The sequence below is a fragment of the Drosophila innubila genome (assembly GCF_004354385.1).
Source record: "Drosophila innubila isolate TH190305 chromosome 3R unlocalized genomic scaffold, UK_Dinn_1.0 2_E_3R, whole genome shotgun sequence".
NCBI lineage: Eukaryota > Metazoa > Arthropoda > Insecta > Diptera > Drosophilidae > Drosophila > Drosophila innubila.
The window spans coordinates 8,602,164-8,629,640 of NW_022995380.1; the positions used below are offsets into that span (position 1 = coordinate 8,602,164).

The 27,477-nt window shown below is 41.7% G+C and overlaps 1 protein-coding gene across 1 annotated transcript; it reads left to right on the plus strand.

Annotated features, from left to right (window-relative positions):
• Positions 1-27,026, plus strand: LOC117792478 (ankycorbin). The gene is made up of 8 exons (XM_034632640.1): positions 1-115; positions 305-420; positions 13,913-14,186; positions 14,242-14,554; positions 15,799-18,642; positions 25,217-25,496; positions 25,565-25,685; positions 26,641-27,026. Exons 1-8 carry the CDS (start codon positions 1-3, stop codon positions 27,024-27,026), a joined length of 4,449 nt encoding a protein of 1,482 aa, XP_034488531.1.
• Positions 27,027-27,477: the final 451 nt, after the last annotated feature.

Consider the following 27,477-nt stretch of genomic DNA (forward strand, 5'->3'; position numbering starts at 1 on the left):
ATGCAACAACGTCCAAAAGCGACACCTGCAAAACCACCGCGTTTAAAGGCGAATACAGGCGAAGTTGCCACCAAAAAGCAGTTGCAATTTGTAAGTCCATTGCCACGACGCTCACGTGTGCCATCAGCAGCGACAATGACAATGAAAAAGACAATGCTGTTGAAAACAACAACGACAACAGCAACAACAACAGCAAAAACAAAAACAGCACGGACAACAGCAAAAACGAAGATGCCAAAGGAAACTCCAACAGACAGCAGCAGCATTCGAAATGTGGATGCCACTGCTAACGTGGCAACTGCAGCTGCAACTGCAACTAGGACAGCAATAAAAACTCGTCTCGCCGAGGGTTGCAGCAGTTTAATGTATGCGTGTCAGCATGGCGACATTGTCCAAGTGCTCGCCCAGATACGAGCCAAGGTAAGTTTGAAAGGGAAGTGGATAAAGGGGCAACAATACATAGTAAACTGCCAAGTTGACTTCTTTGGCGCCCCCAAAATATAAGGAAAGCCAAGTTAAAGCCAACATCATCAGGCAGTTATCTTAACAAAAGCCTAAAATCAGGCGAAGGTGTAACAAGATTTTAATCTTTTTTGTTGTCACGATGAGCAGGCGCAAAAACTTAAAGCCAGAAGGATGCTAATACCCTTTCGGTTCGCTTCAGCTCAGTTCGGCAGCTGAAGGTGTTTGGCAGGATGACAAGCAAGTCTTTAAATTTCCGTTGCAGTCATTTGGCCGCATTGTTCTCTTCAGCTCTGGGCCTAATTGCTTCATAAACATTTCTACAACAAGCCAAAAACATAACAAAAGGCCTCCACCAAAAGTCTTCTTCCATTTTGGGTGTGCTGTCGGGTGTACGGCTGGTCGAATTAAAATGCTGTAAATGGCAGGACATTTGAAATTGACAAAATAATCCTTAGGCTTAGTTATGGCTCTGCAATTTGGTAGACGGGGCGAGTTTGCCTGTTTTTGGCCAAATGTTGAATGGTCTAAACGCTGTTTGGCTCATTTCTCGTCTCGTTTCGTCTCGTTTCGTTTCGTTGTGTCCTCGTTCGTCATGCGCCTAAATATGCCAATTTCCCATTTAATTGAAATTTGAAAAGTTTTTAATTGAACGCAGATAAATTTCCAAGGCTCACTAATGGCATCAAACTGAAGTCGCTCATTCTACCAGCTCTCCTTCCACTCCCTTTTCAAATTGTCATGTTGCTAGTTTTGCAATTATTATTGTGGGAAGGGTCTGACAAAATGCTTTCATTTCCGGACCGTTCAAGACTTGTGCCTTTGGCTCCATAATTGATATTGACGCCAAATTTGATGTGAAATTGCCTGGCATTGAGCAGTGCCCATTTGAGATACTTTTGTACTTTTGCGCGAATAGCAAATGCCAACGACATCGACATCGACAACACCAATTTCACGATTGGCCTTCAGCCTGACGTCAGTTCACTCAGTTATGTAATTGTTAAATGGTATTTTTGGGCTGACTAACCTTGACGACGCCTCCTCGCCCTCTTATCATCCTCCTCACTGGTTTATATTTGCCTGTGAAATATGCCAAATGTTGGCAATTATTACTTACTTTCCTGACGCACCACAATGACCTGTAATCAACAGCAACAATGAGCGCACATTTTGTTTGATTCATAATTACAATCAAAGCAATGAGCATGTCAAAATTAAATATGAGTATTCAGTCAGAAGTAACGTTTCATCCTTTACCATTGCTTAATTAAATTTCACATTCCGCCTGAAAGTATGCAATGAAATTTCATAATGTTATTCGACACTTGAGATATATCTTGAATGTATTTTGAAGGTAAATTTGAACCATTGCTTCAATTTAATTACATTTATTAGTATATATATATTAAGTATTATTAACTATTTATTAAATTTAACATTTTCTATACAATTTTATGCCCGTATGTGTGCTGTGAAATGTCTTAATCAAAGACTTTGATTCGACAGTTAAGGCACTTTTCATCCTTTATTTGACAGCTACTGAACACGAGACTCTTCACAAGTTTAAATTACTGTTCCAGATGTAATTTAATTTAAGTTTGTGTATATAAATTAAAGCGATATGATTATATTTAATAAGTAGTATGTGCAGTCAACTGTTAGCTTATAAATATATAATCTCACATGTGAAAGTAACTACTCTCTTTTTTGCAATGTACACTAAAGCTGACTCCGCTCCTTAGATTGTTTCTGATAAGAAGCATTCTTTTGTTCTTTACCAGTACATAAAGCTTACTTGTTTGTTCATTCAGACTCGAATTTACACTTATTTCTTTGCACTCTCAGTCCTTTTTTGAGCTGGCCCATCTAATAATGTCGCCCATTGGTAACAGCTCTCAGCAATTCTTTTTAAATTTGTAATTTTGTTGTTGTTCATGTTGTTACATTGAGCGCTAATCTTGTGCCTTTTAGGCATGTTTTAATTTGCCTTGACTCGATAAGGCAGCGTAACCTATTAAAACTTTTGGGGGTCTGTAGTCGAACCGTTCTGCCAGCTGCGTTTGTTGCTGTAATTTGGCCAAAAAGGACTGCCCTATTGTAATTTTGTTTGTAGAATATTTTAAACAATTCCTGTTTGTCGCGTTGTTTTCGTTCGTTGCTTGCTTTACATTTTATGTATGTTTTTTTTTTTAATTAGGATTATGCCTAATACCCCAATAGACTGACTGACAAAGTGACCCACTGACTGACAGACAGCAAGACGTTTATAAGTTGGCAGTTTAGTTGTCTTTATGGCTTTCTTTTCGGTTTTTCATATGTAGGTTGGGACTCGAAATATTGCTGTTCAACATGTCGTATGGGTAATAAAAACTAGTATCTAGTTGGGGAGTGAGGCAAATTGAAACTCCTTTGTGCTCATACAATCCTTGTTGCCGCGTTGCCGTCTTTGGAGCTACTTAAGAGAGCACTCAGCAACATTCATCGGCATTGTTTACTTGCCTTCTATTGTTTTGCTTAAACTTTTCATTGATGTTGGTTTTTCCAACCCACTGTACCGCTACCGGCTGTTGTCCTCGTAGTCGTTTTTATTGTCTTACTGTGGCTGTTGTTGTTCTTGATGTTGTTGCTGTTGCTGCTGCTTTTACCAATTAAGTCTTAATTTCTTAGAAAATAAAACTTTTTGTCTTCGAGCATTGTCTGGCACGCTGCAAGCATTTCCTCATGCCAACAACCTCAATGTGCCTCAATCTCAGGTACCTAGCACCAAGCACCAGGCACCTTAGCGTCCAGGTCTAATTTTATTGTTACCCTCGTACCACAATTTCGTTTAAAATTCGAAACTGAAACTTTTCACCACAGTTTCTGTAAAAAGGGGGTAAGTAAAGTAGCGAGAGGGGATCTTAGTGTTGTCCATCTTTACGAGTAGGTGCGTCCTACAGCACATACAAAGCGAGCAGCCTCCCGCAGTTACCTGCAGGTGTAAATTATTTATTTTCACTCAAGATTTGATCCCCCTGCTCTACTATTGACCAAGCATCTAACCATCGGCAGTCGACCAAGCTAACAATCTCCCAGCACCAGGCAAAACTTTTGTTGGAAAGTCAGCTGCAGAAGTTGATTTTTGCTGCTGCTAAAGCATCAAGCAGCAGTCTTTTGTTTGCTGCAAATAATATTAACAGTGGTACGGCGAATGCTCAGAATACTCGTAAACATGTTTAGCAAAGACGAAGCTCAGCTACATTCATATCCTGTTAGCTAATCTCAAGTTTTTAGAACGTGAAGAAGAGTTACTCTTTAAGAATAAAAATAAAATCAGTTAAGTGAATGTTAGCGTTGCAAAATAGACTGTTAGTTTCGGCTGTTACTGTTATTGTATAAAATTTATTATTGCTGTTATTCTTGCTGTTAGTTAACCTATCACTGTTAAGGGACATTCTTAAATTTAGCAGTGCACCGTTACTGTTATTGCTGCTGTTACAAGATCTGTTTATTTCTTGATTCTGCTATTACTAACAGTGTCAATATTTATATATAATTTTTCTTTTATGTCTGCTGTTGATATAAAAAACTCTAAAATAATCTGCTACTGTCAATTAGATGAAAAGGAAAGAAAAACAACAAATCTATGTAAGTCTGTCATTACAGGGTATGCATGTACTAGCTTCCGCTGAAGTCTGTGCTAAAACTGATGAGTCTTTGGCTGTGTGGCATGTTGAAAGTTGCCATTCGAAATAAATTTTTGATGTGAACGCACTTGTTTCACAGAGAGAGTGCAAAAGTTTGTGAAAAATTTAATATTTAATACACGACATAAAGTTACAGATGCAAACGCTGTACTATCAGCTAATAACCAGACTTTTAAAGAACTGATTTGAATTGTTTAAGTCTTCCTAAACATATTTCAAGTGTCCGCTTGAAGCGAATAATGCAATTTGGCATTATGCTGAGAGTTTCCATTAGCGTTGATTGGTTGACCTTCGACCTGCTATCGGAAAATTGCTATACCATTTTTTAATTACGCTTCTCTCAATGCACTTTTATTTGGCCATTTGTTTTTAGTCTTCTCTGTTTTTGTTGCCGTCAATGCGCAAATTATTATTAATTTGGACTCGGTTCAGTCTGTCTACACCTTGCGCGGGGGCGGGAGGATCAGGGTGGAGGGGGCGAGGCCTCGCCTTCTGTTAGCTTGGCCTTCGTTTGGTAATTTTAATTGCAATTTTTGCTTTTTGCTGGCTACCCCCGTACCGCTTTCGATTCAACCTATATAAGGCACTCCTTTTGGCCACGTTTGTAACATTTTGTTGAAATTTCATTAAAAATGACGTCGAAAAGTTTGCATTCACCCAGTTTCCGTTTTAGTTTGCGCTGAGACGAATTCACGTTGACTGCATTCGCTTTCGGCGCTCATTTATTCAATTCCAATTCTGTTCCCATTCTCAGTCACCATTTTCATGTCCATTCCCATTTTCCATTTTATTCAATGCTCGATTTGTTCGTTTGATTTTCTCCCGTCTCGGTCATTCAAATGAAGTATTTTACAATATCTATTTAACTTTAGTTGCAGTCACTTTAATTCTTGATTAATCGCCAGTTGTTCGTCTCGTCGACGCTTCGACTGTTGGTTTGTTTCGACAGTCGACTTTTTCGTTTGTTGTTTTCGAAAGGTAGAAACCAAATTGGCGCGGTATTGACGAAAACGTTTGTCTGAAAGGCTGCCAAAGCAATTTACGCTAAAATAAGGATAAATCGCGCCCATTTTCGTCTGTTTCCCTTTTACTTACCTCACTTTCGGTTCTATTTTATGTTCATTTGAATTGCCAGTCATCGGCGAATTTCTTGTAATTACTGGCAGACCAAATGGCCCAGCCGAAAGGCTTCCCGAATGTGAGATGACTTCATAAACTTGACCTGGTTGTGACTGTGAGTGGCATTAATTGAAAATTGATTAGGCCTGTTGCTGTTGGCTTTGGCTTTGACATTCAAATTCGACCATTTGAACATCATTACGCTCACCTCAATGCTAAATTTATAGCCGCATTTTGACAGTTCTGCATGTTCAACTGTAATTAATTACGTCTAACTTAATGAAGGCCAGCAATAGTCGATATAAAAGTCAGCGTCAATGAGTTTAATGAATGACCCCGGAGTGTGAGCCTTTTGAGTCATGAGAAAAATGTGTTCAAACCAATAACAAAGTTGGCTCAAATGAGCATCAGCTAATTGAGCAAAAAACCGCACAAAACTTTCCATCAGGCTAACCAGACCAGACCAGAGATATCATATGTATGGTAAATGCAACTTCCATGTGTCCATATGTGGTTGGTCTACTCGTATTTAGCCTGTCCGGCTGGCCAATTAATTAGAAACCAACAGACAATTAGATGATGATGGGCAGCTGTGTGGTTTAATCAAAGGATAACTGTCTCTATGGCTGGCAAACTTTGAAATGACAAATTAATTACTGAAATCATAGAAATTTGTCTTGCCACGACAGTCGGTAGTTGTGCCGTGCCCCATTTTGTTGTCAACTGTTGTTTGGCTTTCGAAATGACTTCCGTTGCGGTCAGCCAGCTCCACTTCCAGTTCCACTTCCAGTTCCAGTTGCAGTTGCAGTTACGATTCTCGAAGTTGCAGCCGAAGTTAAACTTGTAACTGTCCTGGACTGTCTCCCAGATACATATAAAGGATATCCGTGTATGAATTTGCTTGCTACGCAGTTCGGTTGCAGTTGCAACATATTTGATCAAGGAAACACTGGGGAGGATAATCACATGTGAGCGTAGCAAAACTTTTGCCAACAGTCCAACAATATTTGCTCAAAGTGCATAATGACATGAAAAGTTGACACAAATGAGCAGTGCTTGTTACTAATTTTAATGCGCATCGGCGCTCTGTTTGAGCCTGGCTAAGAGCTGCTTCTCTGCATCTTTCCTTTTGTCAGTTTGTTGGCCGGCAAAGTTTTTGTTGCGGAAATTACTTTGGGTCCAGCATAATTTTTAATTGAGCTCAGCTAGAGCAAAGTTTGGTAAATATTTTGTAAACTTAATTTGATTTAGAGAAAACTTGAGCCTTGACTTACAACTTGGCCAATGAATTATGCAGACGACACTTCACTGGCTAAATCCAGATTAGCCAATTCACCAGTTTTACCTTTTGCGTCAGCTTGTCTTCTTAAAGTATTCATAAGTTACATTTTGTACACTTTATATAATGGCCAAAGGGTATAGAAAGGGGAAAAGTTATTAGCATATGACGTTTTTGCAATGTCAGAGTTGAAATTTTAATTAAAATTTTACTGTAAATAAATGAAACTTTACTTAATTTTTTCGCACGTCAATTACATTACTTTTTGCAATATATTTAAAGAAATGTTAATGAATGTGACAGAAAAGGATATTTAATACAAAGATGAAATTTGAATTTAAATACTTCTTATAATTGACTTTGCTTAAAAACATAAATGTTAAATAAAGACAAACTAAAGCCATTTTGCACTACAAAACAAGACGAAAGTACAGTAAAGTACTTTTACTTAAGATTCCAATATTTGTGCTTTTTTAATAATATTTACATAGCATTCAGTGATAAATGAGTTCTCCATCATTGTGTATATTGGACTATCAGATGCTGGTTATGGTAATTTGTGAGCCATTTAAACATCGAAGAGGCAGAAAATTGCTGCTCATATTTAGTAAACCGTTTACCACCTGAGATTGAACGAACCGGCAGAATGCCGACAAAGTTTGTAGATCAAAATGAAAGTTTGCCGTTGTTGTTAATCCGTTTGCATGGCATAAAAACTATGCAAAAGTTGAACACAGTACACGGTACACGGCACAGAGTAGAATGTAGAATAGAATGTAGAGAGAAGAGAGTTGGGTGCGGAGCGCACACACACACACACACCACAGTATGGCATAATAATAATAATCCGTGCGGCAAGCCTTAAGTCTACGGGTCGGAGAGATGCACGTGGCAAAGTAGCTGTAAATAATTGCCAAAACTACTTAAGAATGCTGCGCAGCGAATCGCTTCCTGCTGTGAATAGGGGGATAGAGGGGAGAGAGGAGAGGAGCAGTAGACAGAGGAAATGGGTTGAGAAATCTAGCACTAAGACTATGACAGCCACAACAAAGGCAACGGCAACGGCAACGGCAACTGCAACAACAACGGCAACTGCAATGCATGCAACAGCTATTGTTAGTTTTGGGCCTTGTTGCTGTTGTTGTTGTTGCAGCTAGCAACGTGTCACTAATTAGAAGTATAAAAGGTGCTGCAACAACAGTTAAAGAGCTGTCTCCATATCCCCTCTGCGATCCTGCCTCTTTATTATTCTCTTTATCCCATCTTTACTTTCCAGTCTCCGGCTGGCTGTGCACATTGTCTGCTAAGCATGTAAATTGTAGTCGCTGCTTGAGACGAGACCATGACCACGCCCACATCTACGCCCATGTCCATGACAAGGCTTAAAGCGTTGCCTGTACTGACAAGTGCTTGTATCTTCGTATCTTTGTATCTGGCATGTACGAAATACCTGCGCATTTAGTCGCTTGCATTAATTAAAAGCTTGACTGTGTTGGTTCTGTGTGGATGCGATTAACATATGAATTACGTATTGTGCGCATAAATTAGGCCATTGAGTGGAACTCGCTTGCTGGTCACTTGACATCTTAAGCCGTCCACAGGGCAATGGCGACCTTAAGTCGCCCGCAAAAGAGTTTCCGGTATTCAATGTCTAGAATCTGACTCTTTCTATGGTTGGGATTTGCCTGTGGTTTTGGTTTTTTGGTATTTCCCACAGGAAAATGCGATGTGGTCTTCCTGAGCCGAGGATGTCCCTGTTCTGGCCCTGTCTCAGTCCTGTCCAGTCCAGTCCTGTCCTGGCCTTTTAATGTGCCATTCTGCTGTCGCGTCACACATAATTATGGCGGATGTGATGCCCAACGAAGCGTTAAGTTGAATTCTCGGTTCATGTTCTCTCTTTTGTCGGCTGTCTCAGGGTTCCCCCCGCCCCCCTTTTTTTTTGCCCGCATGCCATTTGGCATTTGTGCCCTTCCATGGCTTTCAGACCATGCATGTATTTTATTTTTTATGCATTATCATGTAACTGCCTGTCTCTCTATCTCTCCCTTTCTCTCTCTCTCTTTCTCTTCTCAGTCAAATGGTTGTTTTTGCTGCCGCTGTGTCTTCTTTCATTATTATTTATGCTTTATTTATATGTGTACGCACTTCCTGCTTGTAAACAATAAAATCTATGGGTACACCATGTCGTATGCGTCATATCCATATAGATATTCAAAAGGCCAATGTCTTTTGTGAGCATTCGGCTGCTGCGACTTCTGGACGTCTCCATTTCATTGTTATGCTAATGCATTACGATATATGAATAATAAGCCCTGGCCAACACACACAGAAGTTATTTGAGATTCGAGTTGGGGACACATTCACAAACAGTCGCCCCGGAAGTGCAAGCGCTTGAGTTATGCAAATACCATGCGTCAAAGCCACAACCGAAACGTGGCTCACAGCAAGTTTTAAGTTTAGTTCTTGTCGTTGTTAGCCTGGCCGGAAAGACTTAAAATCATTCGAGCTGCCGTCTTGAGCTTTAGCTTAAACCAACTTAGTAGACTGAATGGCAAATATAGAACTCAGATATACGAGTAAGTGTACATATGTTTTCAGTTTATAACCACGTTGGCCTAACTGTTTCTTTGTTGTTACTGATTGTTGTGGGCCATAAATCGTACCGCGTATTTCAAATGCCGACGCTAGCGAATTGTCGCTTAATCAGGTGAATTGCGATACGAGTATTCTGACCCAGTTTACTTGTTTACTGATTCACGTAAATGGCGACAGCAAAACCGATGCATATCCTGCTGAATCACGCTTTAATATGTATTAATGGGTTATGTTTAGATACATTTAATTAATAGGCTATTTCGACTCCCACTCACATTTGCCACATTTGCTCACATTTGAATGTGTCAGATTTTTGGCTTTCCGCGACCAAATGTGAAAATGTTAAAACATTTTCCATTCACCCGATATGAATCAGCGGTTAGATTTCAGTGCAAAAATTCTAAATAGCTGGAAATAAGAACATTTTCAATTTTATTTTGCAACTATAATTCGTGCAAACTTTGTGCTAAGTTATTTATTGAACAAAACAGCTGGTTAAAGTGATAGTTGCTTTATTTCACGAGTTTATCGATAAACATCGCGTGTTTGATAAAAAAATTATTGAAATTCGCCGGGGCAAATGGCAAAAAATTATAACATTCATTTTGAATGAGCCAAAATGATCATTCGTACTTTGTACTGAAATGAAGTCCACATTCGGGCCAAATGATGAAAATGGCGTCGGAAATTGGCTTAAGGATCTACAATTATTCGACATAATATCCTTTGACTTCTTTAGTTTGGAATGTATTAAATTCATAATAAGGACTGGCTATATCCCAAAGCTATATATAATCCTGATATTTTAATTGGGTTGCTATAAAATTTTTATAGGACGTAGGAAAAATAGAGCTACAAACGTTTATTTGGAATACATCTAGCAAACGTATTATCTTTGATAAGACCAAAGCGGCAAAAGTAAGAAAAAACTAGATAAGTGTCCAAGTCCTCAGATTATTTGCTAGCATTGCAGTCTAGAGTTCATACGTAAAGACAAATACTCATCTATAAAAAATAAAAGAATAATTTTAGTAGACCTTCTTATTATAACCATGATTTATAAGAAAATAAAAAGATTTGATGAATTAAACATAGCAATGCCTCACAAATGTTGTTGACTAAAGGAGTTTTGAAAAAAATTTGGTAGGACCTTTTTAACCTGGCGTCGTTGTTGTTGCCATTGTTGGCTTTGTGGCTTTGCTTTTATGTGGCACGAGCGTGTTTTATTTGTTTTCAAAACTATTAAAATGGCATAAACAGCAACAGCAACAGCTAAAAGACTGGGAGTTGGCATTGGTCTGGACTCGACTCGACTCTACGCTCAATGGCAATGCCGAAGTTTTATCTTAGCTCGGTTTATGCACACAGCACAGCAGTGGGAAGTGGTGGGGGGGATTTCTTGATTGAGAATGGAGTGATGGAGGGGGGGGGGGGTTCTGTGTTAAGCAGCTGGTGCTGCTATTGGAGCGCATTGTTGTTGGACGTATTTGATTATCGCATTTTATTTTGTGTTGGGCCAAAGTAGAAGTTGCATGCAAATTCGCAAGACACCGACACCAGTTATAGCCGGGCGGGACAGGGGCGTGGCAGGGGCTGGAAATGAACGGGACGTGACGGATGTGGAGACTGGAGAGGCAACAATCACACCAACCATCAACGTAAGAATAACAAAAGCATCCCCTTCCTGCCTCCTCACCACCCTCTTTTCATACCTTCTCCTACCCAACGAGCTTTGACCCCTAGCTTGTTGACTGAGAGACGCTATCAAAGTTTTGAGGTATCATTTGAGTTTACTTGAATTATTCATAATCCGAATGACAGCAGAGGCTCGCTATAAGAAACCGAGAATGACTCGGATATAGCCAGGACAACACAGTAAAAAGGACACCTAAAGATAAAACCAACAGGCGCCCAAGAAAACTCATTGTAAATACTTTTACTTTTTTGTTTGCTTGAGTAATACGAAATGCAAATTTTTGGCCGTTTTTTAAGCAAATAAACCCAATAATTCCAAGAAAACAATTTTGATTTAATAAACAGAAATATTATCGAAACAATAAATGCCCTAAAAAAGCAGTGACAATTGAGGGAGCTTCAACTGTGATGAGACAATTAACAATTCATTGTCCTTATTAATGAAAAAGAGAAACTGTATAAGAATTTGTATTGGCTTCAGCTGCAATCTCTCACTCATCACAACTCTCACTTTCTCAGTCACAGGAAAACTTCATGCAAATTTCAAGTCGACATCCAATTAGAAATATTGTGCTAAAAATTTCAAAATGTTTCTAACTAAGCCAAAAGCTTCAGTTTAATCGTTTTAGCTAAGCCAAATTTGTAGTCAATATTAATACGTTTCATACTGCAGTTATTTCTGGCCTGCCAAATATTGGAAACACGCAAATTTTCTGCTAGTTTTATTTAACTTATGCTGGCTTTTCTCTTCTTTTTCTTTAGAGGCAAAAGTTTTGTCTTAGTTTTTTTGGGCTGCTATCGAACTATTAGTTGACTCGGTTTAATGTGCAATAAATTGAACTACAACGACTTTGGCATTTACTGCCGTCAAAAATATACACAGTTCAGCGCCTTTCCTATCTCTTCGCATTCCCCCCGCCACGCCAACTTCCCGCCAACTCCACTTTTTGGCCAGCTGACAGTCACGCGATGGCTTTGCGCCTGATAAAAACAGAGAGAGCGACGTGCTTAAAATGTTTTTCTAAAAATTGAATGTTGGTTAGAAAAGCAACACATTCAATCATTCTGCCCAACTGCCAAGATGGCTGTAACAGACAGAAACTACTTTAGCTATAGAGAAATTGTTGTAACTAAGATGGCAGGAGCGAAGTGAAAATAAAGCCGACGAGTTAATATACTTTCTGTTGCATCGCATGTTCACTTAAAGTAGCTTCATAAGACTTTTCAATCTAGTCATTTATAGCTCATTTAAGTCCTATACCCTATCCTCTGATGATATACGATATTACCTCCAATTCAACTCTATACATTGAGGCATTCTATGGTGTAGATAACCTTATGATACGGTTGAATTACGAGTACACTCTTTTATCCTTCGGCTGTGCGAGTGGAGTGAAAGTGGAACGCGATTCGTCGGAGTTATTTAAGCAAGGTCTTAGCCTGATATTCCACTGTTTACGTGTAAAATGGCGCTGATTCCGACAATTTGGCAATATCTGGAGTATAACATTTTTGGGTTTGCGTGCCACACTCAGCGTCAGCGTCAGCGTCATCCGTCGCCGCAATGCGAACTTTGAGGCAACGTCGAGTTAAGTCTTAGCATAGTTCTTCAATGGTGGCGACAGTATTTTTTCAGCACTTGACATGTTTTGACACGCGGAAAAGGCGACGCTTGAAACGGTCTCGTTAAGATGTTTGCCAACCCGTTGGAGTTCGATGTTGTGCTTCGCGCCAAAATGGCAAATGTGAATTTGGTAGGAGTATAAGTTGTTTTTTTTTTTGAGTCGAATTGGCCAAATTGCGATAACACACCTCGAGTGGTGCAAGTGCAATTCACCACGTTGCCACCAAACGTTGCCAATCGCAACCAGAAGCGGCACTTGCACTTTCCAAAGCGACGCCAACTTTCCGCTTTGTTTATGTTTGTATTCGTTGTTGTTGTTGTCGTTGTCGCTGTTGTTATTACTGTTGGTTGTGGCCATTGTTGCTTTAGTTACTAACAAGCAACGGCCACAGGCGGGCCGCAAATGAAAAGTAATTTTCAATTATTTATACATATCACAAATTTCACGTGATTAACGCGAAAATATGTTCAATTATTAATTGTTAAGCTGCTGTTTAACATGTTGCACTCGAAAGTCGTCGTTGCATTAACATCAGCTCCGTTGCCATCATTTTGTGAAATATAAATTATTTAATTACACACGCTACACTGCATCCACACAACAACTGTTCGTGCTCAGCACATATCGCACATTTGAATTAATATTAACATAAATTAATTGCAAACAAAAAATGTGAAAAAAAAACAAGCAAATTGAATACAAGAAAAACATTCGAGTGTAATTAAAGTTTGTCTTCGTGCCTGAAAGGGACATAGGACTGTAAAGGGGGAACTGCCAGAGATACGTAATTAATAATGCCACAATTTATTAAACAGTTTCACTGCAAAATGCAAATGACGTTTTAATTAGTTTATTAATCGTTTCACATTTCACATTTCGGAGATGCGTTGCCACGGCATTTGTATATCATTTTTGTTGCATACTTCGAGGCGCGAATGTAAAAAGTTTTCTACATATTAGCAAGGATTGAATACTGAATACTGCTATATATCTGTCCTATGGCAGCTATATAAATATATATGTTTAGTACAACTGAGATTTGATGAGGTTGATTGAGATTTATGCTTATAATAGACAAGCGGTTATTAGACAGCATGATAAAGTTAATAAATTGAAATTTAAAATTAAGGCAAATTGACTTACACGTACAAAAATATTTTATTTACTTTTAAAACTACTTTTTTGACGGCTTGTTATTAAGACAGCAGAATTTTTAAAATAATTCAAATGCAATTTAATTTCAAATTATATTGCTGTCGACTTTTAAGAGTTGTCAATAATAATTAAATAATGAAATATGACTTATTTGTTATATTGCAAAATACGTGACAGAATTAAATTGTTTGCTGCAATTTTAAGCAGTTAAATTTATAGCATAAGCATAACTCTGGCTTAGAGCAAAGAATGGATCTCAATAACCCGCATTCCTGCTTTCATTCCCTTTGCAGCCCCAATTGCTGCGACAACGTGACCGGAGCAACCGCAACGCGCTGCATTATTGTGCCGCGCAGGACTTGGAACAGACTCGCGACCTCGTGGCGGCGGCAAGCATTGCGATTGCAGCTCCAGAGCTGCTGGAGTCTGCCGACGAGGATGGCTTCACGCCGCTTCACTTGGCTGTTATTCAGGGCAACTTGGCAATGGTCAATTTGCTGCTAGCGAACAAAGCCGATGTGAATGCGGTGGACAATGAAGGTCACTCGGTGGTGCATTGGGCAACGGGTAGGCAAAAGATTCCCACGTATTTGAACAACTAACTGAATTTGCCTTTCTGCAGTGTGCGGCGAAATTGAGGCATTGCGGGCGGTTCTGGCAGCTGGAGCCAATGTGGCAAAGCCCGATGTTAACGGCGGCACGCCCCTCCATTATGCGGCCCAAATGTGCGGCGCCAGCTATGACAGCAAGCTGCAGTCGAACTCCAGCAAGCTGGCCCTTGAAATTCTTGGCATTCTGCTGGCGCATCCACAGACCAGCGTCGATGTTCAGGACAAGGATGGACGACAGCCGCTTCTCTGGGCCGCCTCTGCGGGCTCCGCCAAAGCGGTCATAGCGTTGGTGAAGGCGGGAGCACGTGTCGAGAGTGCCGATAAGTGGGTTGACCTCAAGATCTTTAAGTCATATGTACTATAATTATTATACTAAGTTATAATTTCAACGGAGCGAAGCAGAGCACACATAATTTTTAGATAAGCATGAACAGTTTAGTCGCATTTGTCGGTCTGCTTTATGCAAGCTAGAGTCTCGGGTTGAGGAAGATATGCACAAAATCAAGGTTTAGTATAAGTAGCTACGCGCGTGGCAGACCATATAAAGTATATATGGTCTTGATCAGCATCAATAGCCGAGTCGATATAGCAATGTGCGTCTGTCCGTCTGTCTGTCCGTCTGTCACTCCGTCTGTATGAGCGCCTAGATCTCAGAGACTATAAGAGATAGTGCCACCAAATTTGGTATGTAGATTCCTCTATATTGCAGGCAGGTCAAGTTTGTTTCTTTTTTGAATCAGACCACTATATATAGAAACAATCCGGTCGAAAATCAAGTTTTAGTATGAAAAACTTTTTTGTTTTATGAGATATCTAAAGCAAACTGATACAATAAGCATATGACTTAGTTTTATATATCCTGTCCAAAGTTGGTTGAAATCGGACCACTATATCATACAGCTGTCATAGGACCGATCGGGCGAAAATTAAGTCTTAGCATGAAAATCTTTTATGTTTTATGAGACATTGTAACCAATATGATAGAATATGCATTTAAGTCAACTAAATATTTTTTAATTTTTTCAATTATTAGTTTTTGCCATAGTAAGTACGGGGTCTCCGACAGTCGAGTATGCTCGACTGTAGCACCGTCCCACTAGTTTTATCTAAATATTTCATTAAATGTCGATGGAAATTAAAACTTTTTTCATAATTTTGTTTTTATTACTTGATCGTTTTTCACAACCTTTATTTTTAATTACATAAAAAAAGGTTTTTAAATTAAGGTTACTTTATATGATTCAATCGTTTTCATTGTCATTTTTGTAGAATTTAATTAAATTTGTTTGTAGTATTATTTAAATATAAAACCATTTTAAACTTTCAGTTAAAAATCCTATATTTTAGCATGTATTTTATAGACATTCGTTTAGGATATAATTGTTTATTTAATTATTTTTCTGTGATCCAATAAATTAAGTTTTCCCTCCGTTAATTGTTTTTTGTTAAGGTCAAATAAGTAGATAAAAATAAGGTCTGTAAGGGTATCAAGTCTTCGGTGTGTAGAAGACAAATTGTCGTTCTCCATTTAATTGACAATTGTTAAGATGTTTTTCATTTGCTTCCAGGGACGGACTCACTGCACTCCACTGTGCCGCATCTCGTGGCCACACCGAGTGCATTGACACGCTGATCAGTCTTTGTGGTGCACCCACAGATCTCATAGACTCCAACGGCTGCACGGCGTTGCATTATGCGGTGACACTGGGACATGCGGATGCCACAGCTCGACTGCTCGACTTGGAGGCGGATCCCAATCGGCAGGATCGCAAGGGAAGAACGCCGGCACATTGTGGCTGCTCCAAGGGACAGTTCGAGACGTTGAAGCTGCTGAAGGAGCGTGGCGCGAATCTCTGGCTACGCAATGCCAAAGGCGATCTGCCCCTGCATGAGGCAGCTGCCTCAGGTCGTCGGGAGCTGCTCGAGTGGCTGCTGAATCAGCGGCCCAAGCAGGTGAACACCACGAGCAACGATGGCCGCAGTCTGCTGCACATTGCGGCCGCCAATGATTACACGGACATGTGCAAGCTGCTCCTGGACTATGGAGGCGATGTGAATGCCCTATACCGCAATTCCCGTGGCATTGTGCTCACTCCCTTGGACTGTGCCCTGCAGCGTGGACACCGCTCGACGGCCAAGTTTCTGCAGTCTCACGGCGGACAACCCTCCAGCAAACTGAGGCTGGCAGCTCGACGGGGGAATCCGTTCCATGAGGGCACTGTGGCGGATCCGGTGCGACCGCTGAAGTATGTGGAGAAGGAGGAAGTGCACGACTTGCGCAGCTCCAAGAAATATGTGGTTTATCTCAAGCGCACAGACTCCGATGGAGCTGCTGCGGATGACGTGGGCCAGGACGAAGGGGAGGAGAACGATTGCAGCTGCACGGAGCAAACGTATCGCAAGGAGCAGCGTCTGGAGCACATTTGCCGACGCCACAAGCGTCGTCAGCTGCGCCGACGAACCAACAGCTGTGGCGAGAATAAACATGAGAAGTGCGGCGACATTTGCCGCTCCAAGAGCAACATTGAGATCCGACGACGCAAGTCCAGGGAACGCTATGCCAGCACCAGCGACGGCGATAACGACGAGGATGACGAGGACTCCTGTGAGAATTGCTGTTATCACAAGCGACAGAAGCAGCGTGTTGTCCAGCGCAAGAGAACGGTGTCCACTCGCAGATCCAAGGAGTTGGCGGACAGCGAGGATGAGCAATCGCCAAAGCCAGTTGAGGAATCCCCTAAGCAGCTGCCCATTATGCCGGAGCAGCCACAAGCCGAGAGCAAGTCCCAGACTCCTCTCAAGGAAGGAACCTTCATCAAGTCACCGCCACAGAGCGCCAAAGGCGAGAAGCCAACGGATGCGGAGCCGGACACCTTAAAGGTGGCAGAAAGTCATGCCTTGGAGCTAACAGATGAGGAGCTGGAAGCAGCCAAGTCAGTGGTCACCCAAGTGGATGTGCATCACGATGCTGAGCTGCACTCAAAGTCATCCGAGGAGTTGCCGCCTGCTCAGGCTAAGCCTGAAGCCAAGCAGGAGCTCAGCGAGGAGGATACCAAGCTGTTGTCCAACGAGGTCGAACAAATGATCAAAATAGCCGCCACAGCGCTGAGCAGCGAGTCCAAGAGTTCCACCGAGGAAGCCACTGAAAAGGAGAAATCGGAAAGTGAAGAGCAAATGAATGCAGAGAATGAATCCAAAGTTAGTTCCAATGCCAACTTGGCGCATATGGAGACAGCTGAAGCAGCTGCTGCTGTCACGCCCACAACGCCACCTCCAGCTCCACCTCCAGCTGCTGTTGCTGCTGCTGCTGCTCAGCCGAAAGCCGAGCAACCACAGCCAGCTGCCGTGCTACCACCGGGTCCTCCCGCAGAAGCCGCAGCAGCAGCTGAAAAACCCGAGCAACCGCCGGCTGAACCTAAAAGTGAGACAGAGGCGACACGTAGCCCAGGCCCAACCCCTTCCAAACCGCAGACTGAGCCCAAAAACTCACAGCAAAAGCCGAAAGCCGCACAGATCCAACCACAGCCCCATTCCCAGACACCGCCCCAACCACAGCCACGCCCACAGTCCCAGCAGCAACAGCAACAACAGCAACAACAACAACCACAACGGGAACAGGAATCAAGACGTTCCTTTACGCTGCTTCCATCCGATTCGGCTGAAGATGAGCCAGGCAGAACGGATATTCCCCCCGCCGCCGCCGCCGTCGTCGTTGATGAGCCCGAACGCAAGTCCAGCTTCACTGTGCTGAAGAGCGATGAGTCCATGGGCGAGCTGGAGGAGTTGCCACGTCCCAAGGACATCGATTTCAGCAGCAACAGTCAAGTGTTCCAGGTGGTGCACGATGGCAACGTCAGCTCCAAGTTGCCCAGTGCATCGGAACTGGACAAAGCCGACTATGACTATGAGGAGTACGACGATGGCGACGATTATGAAGATGAGAATGGCATTGATCCGGAGCATGACAGCGCTCTGCGTCGCTTTCTGAGCAGTGGCCATCGTCAGGGCGTGGCTGGCGAAGCGGCAGAAGTGGGCGTAACTAGTGATGTCACTGCAGCCGCTGGAGTCTATGATGGACTGGCCAACGGACGCAAGCGGCGCCTGAAGAAACGCGTGCGAAGCGGCGCCAAGTCGCGCAGCAATTGGAAGCTGGCCCAGGAGACGAGGGACAGCAACGTGGCCTTGGCCACCACCAGCAAGGATCAGGATTCGGGATTTGAGCCGAGTCCCCGTGCCGAACGCACCAAAATACCCACACCACGTTCATCACACACGGCCATGCCACGTCGTCCCATTTATGCCACACTCGACGGACGCTCTTGCAGCAGTCGCCTGGAGAATCGCAAGCCCGGAGACAAGGGAGCCTGCGACATGGGGGCCGTCACACGGTCCATACAGCGCAACATTCGCAGGTGAGTGTGCCGATTTCAGGTAACTGATTCCTCAGCATTTAAGTGGCCAATGACCAAGATTCATTCGCTTAAATTAATCACTAACGCATTGTTGATTTGCCACCAACCTGGACTGTCGTCTCCGGTCTCCAGTCTCCAGTCTGCCTTTTACTGCCCGTAGATTTATTTACTTGATGCTTGATTTTAATCAACTTGAATGTCCCAGTGCCGTCGGAGCATTCATCCTGGATTCGCATTATATCACGCACGCTGTAATGTAATCAAAGTGGCGGGCGCCACAGTCGCTTGATCTGAGTCTGAGTCTGGGTCTGGGCCGCCTTAAAGTTAATTTAGTTGGGCACTTAATAGCCTTGGAAACATTTCTCATTTTTGAACATGGCCAAAGCGCCGTGGCGCCATTGTTGGGTCTGGTCAACAAATAAATTGGCCAGCTTCCGCAAGCCATAAAAATGCGCGCTTTAAAGTTATCATAATGCGGTTAAAGGCAATAAACGTGGCATTAATGTCCATTCTCCATGTACTTGGGCATTAACGATGCCCACAATACTTTTACCTCAATTGTGCCAAGTGCTAGCCATTATCAACTACATTGAGCGGTGGGGGAGGGAACGCTTGGGGGGCAACAAACAAGGGATATCAATTAATATATTTTCGTAATTGAGCTATTTTATTTTCTCTCAGCTTGAGTAAGAGTGCAGTGCTCTTTTTAAAGTAGCTATTTTTATCAAAAAAATTCAAATATAATTAATGCATCATATTTATGAAACAATGAATATAAAAAATAAAAATAATAATCATGAATAAACAACAATTAATAAATAAATATTTACAAGTTCACATAAATTATATAAATATTTGACTTGACTTACTAGTCGATTTTTTTTTTTAATCGATTTAATTATCGCGATTGATCGTCAAAAATGTTATTGAGTTAAAGTACTGCAAATTCTTGTTTCTCGAAAAGTGAGTTGTGGATTCTTCGATGTGTTTTTTCTTCAATAAGTAGAAGAGACTGACATAGTATTCACTCTCACTTGCTGCTGCTCAAACCACTTTCACTTGATTTGTTTTTCTTAAAGAGTACAATTAATTTAGAGTTAATTGTCAATAATATTGATTTATTTTCAATTTAACTTTCTCGCGCTTTTAATTAATTCATAGTTGTCAGAGATATTTGTATCGTTAAACGCATCCGCAGCGGATGCTATTATATTCCCTTTACCCCTAAAATGCCTAACTTTGGCCGGATGTTCGGACGCGGATGCGAGTGTAGAAGAACCAAACAATTGTCGAGGCAATATTTATTGTTATTATTATAATAATTATTATTTTGGTCGGTTGAAAAACCATTTATAAAATGCAAAAATCAATTTAAATCAGTTGATTAAAATTGTGAATGAATGTAAAACAGCAGTTAAATAACTGAACAGAGGAATATCGTATATAAAATTTAAAATACTTGGGTTAACGCATTTATTATTATATATTTTTGCATCGGCATTGTAACATTTTCGGTAAATTTGGGAATTAAATTTTAAAAATTGCTTTAAATTTGTAGTTTTAAAGACGCCGCTTTAATCATCAGAGAGATTGTTGTTTGTGATTGCTGATTTATTTTAATTTATACGAACGGTTACAAATCCGAGAGCAGCCCCCAGACTGTTGTCATTAGCTGAAACGCTCATTTCCGGCAAAGAGTTGCGCATTTTAATTAAGTAGCAAGGTCCAACAGCCACTGACCACGCCCCTCGCACCCACAGCAAACGCCCACCTGCGGTGAGTGTTTTGTTTATGCAAAAGCTGGCGAAAAATATGAAAAGAGGACGCAACTTGCAGTCGCCGAGTCGAAAGAGAAAGACTTACATTAACAAGGCGCTAATACTAATTGTAAGTGGAATTAGCGGAGATTAGCGAATGAATCTTAAACAAGAAGGCGACCATGAAGATGAAGACAAGTAAAACGCAGTTAGACTGTTGGCATTTGTTTGAATTGCCGTCAGCGACCTTGTTGCGGAAATCCCTTCCACAATAAAGGTATTAACTCTAAATGCTTACTTCGATTTCCAAAATTAGTTTTTCACTCGTGGTCGTTGTCAGTTTGTTTCTCACATGATTCATTTACCACTTCTACATATAATCGTATACAAACCTATTGCCATTAATTTATTTTACGCCTATTATTTATTTAAGATTTTAGCTGATTAAATCTTAAGCGAAACTGAAAGTAAAAGTAAAAAGTCAATTGTAATTGTAATTAAGGGATTTGCATAGGCCACGCAAGAAACTTAAGAAACTTAATTAAATTTGAGTAAGCACGCTTTTATTAATTTTCGTAATCTGTCTGGAGGGCTATGAATAATATTTGGAGAAACAGCAACAGAAACGAAATTCATAAATAAACAATAAATAATACATTTTTCACTTGACTAATAAAAATATTTACGCGGCAGCTCATTCACTCGGTTTGCAAAAGTCGAGCTCAAAAGGAAACTGGCAACTTTTTCGTCCTTTTTCGTGTAAGGAAGCCAATGCAAATACGATGCGTATACGCAATGTGCGCCAAAGTCAAACAAGCATCTTGCTTACCAACAGTAACGAAATTTTTAACAAGTCGACAGTGTGAGTCAATTAATTCATGCAAAATACATAAAAATTCAACGGAATCCACTCGAGGGACTGTCGGCGGTGGATTGCCTGTTGGTTGGTTGGTTGGTGGTTTGCTGTTGGTTGGGCGGAAAAAGCAAATCTAAAGCACCCAGAAGAATTCTCGTGGTCAGAGGATTTTGCGCTGTCAGCTTACACTGCACTGTTGGCAAAACACCATGAAAAGTGTGTAAATAGAGAATTTTATTTATATCAGTAGCAGGTTTTTTTTCTGTATTATTTTTTTTTTTTTTTGGTTGTTTGCTGATTTTTTTTTGTGTTGTGGCAACTTTATTTTGCTTTCTCGCTTTGGCTCTGAACAGATTAAAATTTTATCTGACGCATAAATTAAACAAATAACTTGCCAGCATGGCCTGTATCTGTGTGTGTGTGTGTGTGTGTGTGTGTCCCAACAGCACAGGTGAGATTTGAGATTTGGGATTTATAATGTGCGCACACGTAATTGACATTGTTAAATATTTGGATTTTCGTTTTGCCTCGGCCAACTTTCACTTTCGCTTTCACTTTCACCTTGTGTGTTCCTGCTGATTTGCTGATGAAGTTTGCCAAACGTGAGTCTATTAGGTCAAATGTATTTATGTCATAAGCTTATGAATTTTGTTTATACATACCCACTCGTATTCTCCATCTTTCTTTACTCATATCTCTTACTGTCTCATTGTGTAATGAACATATTAAATTAATATAAAGCTCTGTGCAACACTTTGAGCTGCAGTTTGTCACTTTAGTCACGCGATTGAGCTAATGTTGCCACCTTACAGCATGCTTCCTTCTTCTTCCTACCTTTCTCTGCTCTCTTCTTACTTATTTTCCTTGCTTTTCATCTCCTTTTTTTGCCAGCTCGAACTTATTAAGCTTTTTCAGCAGCGCTCTTCAAACTTTTGAGCTTCAGCCTCAGCAAGTTGGCGTTTCGATGAAAAATGAGGCGAAAAAGTTTTCCAAAATAAAAATTATGAAAACCGGTAAAAATTTGATTCTTTTTTTTTAAGTGTCTCCGATTGATGCCCCACGTCAGCTTGAATTGCCATCAAATTTGAGAGCTGCAAATTGGCACACAGCTTATTGAATGCATCAAAGTGAGCACATACGTTTGGCAATGTGTGTGTGTGTGTGTGTGTGTGTGTGTGTGTAGGTGTGTGTGTGCTTGCACATCAACACCCAGGCAAAAGGTTTCTTAAATCGTTTGCATTTTTGTTTGCTTTTGTTGTTTATGCATTGCAAATTGCTGGCGGGCTCACAATTTGTTGCTGTTGTCGCTGTTGTTGCTGTTGTTGCTGTTGTTATTGTTGCTGTTGCAGTTGTTAGTGCAGCTTGTGGAGCGCTTAATTTCTTTGAATTTCGTTGTCACTCGCTGTGCCTTTTTGGGCCGTGTTTCCACTCCATCCACTTTGGTGCAACGCGCACTATTTGCTTGTCACATTTGTGTCACAAACAGGATGCCGACGGCGGCGTTGCAAGAATGGTTGGGCGGTGGGCGGCTCAAAAACTGGCCGGGGGGCGTGACAGTGAGTCCGGCACTGAAAAATGTAGCACACTGAAAATCAACGCGCACAAGAAACTGCAATGAAAGTTGTGCTAAGCGAACGTAAAACGGAAACGGAAATCAGCAGCAACAGCAACAGCAGCGGCAACAACAGCGGCAACAACAGCAGCAACAGAGGCAGCATAAAAAAAGCGAAAGAGAAATAAAAAATGTGCCAAGGACACAATTGTAAAAACTATTTGCACTGGCAGAAAGTGACGAGCATTTGGCCAAGGCAACTAAAGCGAAAAAAGAATCAGCAAGCGATGAAGGAAGGAGGAACGGTAGTTAGGTTAAAGGGAGTGAGGCAAAGGATTTGAAAGTGCAGCTGAGTGAAGCCAAAGCGAGGCGTAAAATTGAAAAGCGCTTGGACAAACAAGCAGAGCGTTGATGCCACAGACGATGACCAAGTAGATGGCGATAGAGATGTAGATGGAGATGGAGATGTGGATGGAGATAAAGCTGTAGATGGCCGATAGCCAATGGGATTGCAGTTGCAGGATGCAGATACTTGTGCAGTTGAAGATGCCACAGCGGTGTCTAAATAAGCGGAAGAGAGATTTCCAAGTAGCTGTGTTGCGGCTGATGTTGCAAGAGCTGCTTGTGCACCTAGAAGGGGCAATTTGTTACGCAGTTTTAACGCTGCAAGCAGCACTTTGCTAAGGGAACAAGCAGAAAAAGAAAAAGGAAAATAAAACAAAAAGGGCTTTCAGCATTTAGCTTCTTCTATTCGCCCCTTTCATTATTTGGCAAATTGTAGGTTTTGTGCCATTTTTGTTTCAAAGTCAAATTGTTTCGCATAATTTTGCAACAGTGTCAAGCGGCAACTGCATAAACTGTGCGTCCCCCTCTTGCCACTCTCTCTGCTCTGCTCTTCCGTCCGCCCTTTAATTCGCATAAACAATTTGAGAGAACGCTGCTCAACGTTGCGCCATGCGCCGAGTGCACTCAACAAATTTGCTCAGTTTTTGGCCAAAAAGGCGGTTGATATTCCAAAAGTTGTTGGCCCGACCAACAAAGTTTCAAGTGCTTTAAGAGTATTTTCAACAATCCAAAAGGCGATTTTAAAGCCAATCCCAAGACGAGTCAAGGCATTTCAATATTTGCTTAGTTTTTTTAATAACAATTTCAATTAGATTTTATGGCATGGCTTTTGTCGGCTTTAATTTGACTCTCTCTCTCCCACCACTGCCAGCTTTTCCATCTCTCGATTTTGCTTGGCTTTATGTTCTCTCAATTATTAATAGAATTTTCTTTTTTTGCGCTCACGCACTTTAGTATTTTTGAAATTTTAATAACATGATGCCTTTTATTGCGTTTCGCGCATTGTGCGCATTGTGTGGACGGAGAGCCATCCAATCCCATTGCTCAGCTTGGGGTTTGGGTTCGGATGCTGTGTCAGGCACAGGCATAGCCAGAGATTGAGACAAAAACAAGTGGGAAAGGCTATAGTCGAGATCCCGACTATGGGATACCCGTTACTTATTTCAATATATATAAAAGTACTTTAAAGAAAATATTACCTAATAAAAACTACTGCATACTTTTAGGTCATTGTATTGAAATATTAACTTTATTAATAACTTTGGTTAGCTATTACTCCCGTTCTACTTGTCAGATCTTGCTGCGTCTAAGTCAGATTATAGATAATATTAATAGATAACGTTAATTAACATAAAAACTGTATTGTCTTAAAAACTGTGGCTGTGGTGGTTTTTCGCGATTTGTGGGGGCAGAGGGGGGAGTGTCAAAAATTAAAAACAAAATTGATCTGCGTGGGGTCAATAGAAATCTGCATGCCAAATTTGGTGTCTCTATCTTTTATAGTCTCTAAGATCTAGGCGCTCACACGGACGGACAGACGGACAGACGGATGGACGGACAGACGGACATGGCTCAATCGACTCGGTTGTTGATGCTGATCAAGAATATATATACTGTATGGGGTCGGAAAAGCCTCCTTTTCCCTGTTACATACATTCCAACGAATAGAATATACCCTTTTATATATTTTTTAAGTAACGGGTATAAAAAAGACAGAGAGTGGGAAAGAGAGAGAGGAAGTGGAGGGGGCACAGCAGGCGCACGGCCTTTGTTTGACTCGCGAAATATCAAAATGACAATTTACGTACATTTGCAAACATTTATTTTATTCGCTGGCTTGCTGATGATGATGATGAGATGGCAGACAACAGACGTCGGACAACACTAGCAGAGGGGAGGGTAGTCGGGGCGATAGTCGGAAGCCGGAAGATGGAAAAAGAAGAACAATGCTGCGCTTTTCAGAGGCAGCCTTTTATTTTCGCTGCTTGGTTGCCATGACGCCAATGTTTACTCATTTCTCTCTCTCTCTCTTTGTCTGTTTTTATGTGTATACTTTTTGCTTAGATACTACATGGAGCGCAAGATCTTTCAGCATCTGCTGGAGCTCAAGTCGCTGCAGATACGCTCCAACAAACTAAACGAATCGGTGCTGGTGAAACGCGCCGTTGACGACTATCACAAATCATGCGTGCTGCTGGGCGGTGAAACTGGCACAAGGTTGCGGCGTTACAATTTCAGCGAATATACATTCAAGAACTTTGAGCTCTTTCTCTATGAGACGCTCAAGGGACTGCAGAAGCCGGGCACCAACAACTTTCAGAACATCAACGAGGTCTACGAGGAGGTAAGTGCATCACATCCCAGCTCTCACACTTGTTCCTCTCAATCCTCTAACATATGAACTGCTTGCAGGCCGAGCGTCGCCTCAGTCCGGATTACAATGCGTATGAGAAGGCGCTGCAGTGCACCACGAAGACGCATCGTTGTCTCCATGCTGCCCACGCCTACACGGGCATTCCCTGTGCCGCCTACAGTAAGTCAGTGTTAAGCCCCTAAGCAGATCTCTGAGAGCGTGAAAAATGGCACCAGTTGGACACTCCGACTCGCAGACAGTCGACTTGTTACACTTATTTTTTGTTGCCGCCATTTGAATGGGTCAAGCGGATGGCCAACACTCGGCATTCAACAGAAACAGAAACAGAAACAGAGCAAAAAAAAAATACTGAAAAGACGTGGGCGCCAAATGCGCCGACAGCATTAAAATAAATCCTAATTACGAGCAGTTTATTCATTTGACCGAGCAGCTGAGCATTAAAAATATTTTCTGCTTTTGACGCTCCCCTTTTTGGCTGGCACGTTTCGTATTTTTAGCTTTTATTATTGCTTCTGTGGCAGCTCCTTCCAGCTCCATCCAGCACTTGGGCCCAAAGGATGCCGCCGGCTTATGCCAAATTAAAAACGCATTCATTTCTATGCGGCCCTCTGCTTTCAAAAGACATCCAAGTCAACACAAATCCCTAGCCTGAAATCGCGCTTAATCCCGCCAGATGGGCCGCAGTGTTGCATGCAACAACAACAGCAACGAGACTAACAAGAAAATTAAGTCTTTCAACTGAACTGAACTGAACTTCATGGCAATTGGCTTCTTTTTTTTTTTGTTGGCATATTCTAGTTGAAATTTTTGCGCGTTGGCTTCATCTTGATTTTTCTTTGCGAGCTTTTCATTGAATGCAATTTTACAGAGTGTTCTCGCTGGCTGTCACCTGACACATGTCTCCCCCGAGTCGCCATTCTCCCCTTCCACTTGACACTGGCAGCTGCAATTCATTTCGAGTGCGCTCATAAAAATGGCATCCACTTAATTAGGCTGATCGCCATGGATCATTTATCTAATGTCGCAATTTCCTCTCACTCCCTCTTTAACTCACTCTCTCTCACTCTCTCTCTCTCTCTCTCTCTCTCTCTCTCTCTCTCTCTCTCATGTACAGTTCCCATGATGAATCACCACACGATGCCCAAGTTTGGCTTTGGACCATATAAAAAAGCCGGCAGCGTCAGTAGTTTTTATCTGCCAAAAATACTGACCAGCGGACGCGCCTCCAGTGGACGAACTGACGTTGGCGTCGGCGTCGACATTGGCGTTGGCATTGGCAGCGGCGCTGGGAAATGCAACCATAAAGTTGCTCTGGAGCTGTCACACGGAAAGAGTAAACAACTAATTTCACTGCCAGCGGATAAGTTGGACAGCAATAAACGTTACTATGTGACGTTCACAGTTAAGGACTCGCCGGGACAACAAAACCAGCAGCATCATCAACAACAACGGCAATCAAGCTCGCTTGCAAACGCTGGCGGAGATGCGAGCGGCAAGTAGCACGCGGCGTATACGTAATGTGACATGGCTGCAGCCACGGGCGTTGGCTGCTGTGGTTTCGTTCGCGATATTACCCATACGCAGTGTGTGCCCAACAACAGTTGTCGTTGTCGTTGCGCCAAATACATTAAAACAATGCGACATTTTGTATTTCAGCCGTTAGCTTTACTTTTTATTCGACCGCCCGCTGTCCAACTGCGCTTTTTGTTGCTGTCGTTGTAGCTCTTGTTGTTGCTGTTGCTGTTGTTGGTGTTGCTCTGTTTGTGCTTTTTGGTCTGCTTGCTGAGCATCTTTTTTTCGCTGCACTTTAAGATGGCCAACTGCTGATAATGGATGATGGCGCTGCGCTGCGACTGTCAGTTGAAGTTGTCACGCTAGCAGCGGCAACAGCAGCTTGAATTACTTATGTAGAACCTCCCCCTCTCCCACACACACACACACACACAAAGCA

Bases quoted from the DNA above. Each gene is read 5' to 3' on its own strand.
- LOC117792478 (XM_034632640.1), top strand. From the start codon at position 1: ATGCAACAACGTCCAAAAGCGACACCTGCAAAACCACCGCGTTTAAAG. The intron at 421-13,912 runs GTAAGTTTGAAA...TTCCCTTTGCAG, and splicing joins TCGCCCAGATACGAGCCAAG to CCCCAATTGCTGCGACAACG. The intron at 14,187-14,241 runs GTAGGCAAAAGA...GCCTTTCTGCAG, and splicing joins GGTGGTGCATTGGGCAACGG to TGTGCGGCGAAATTGAGGCA.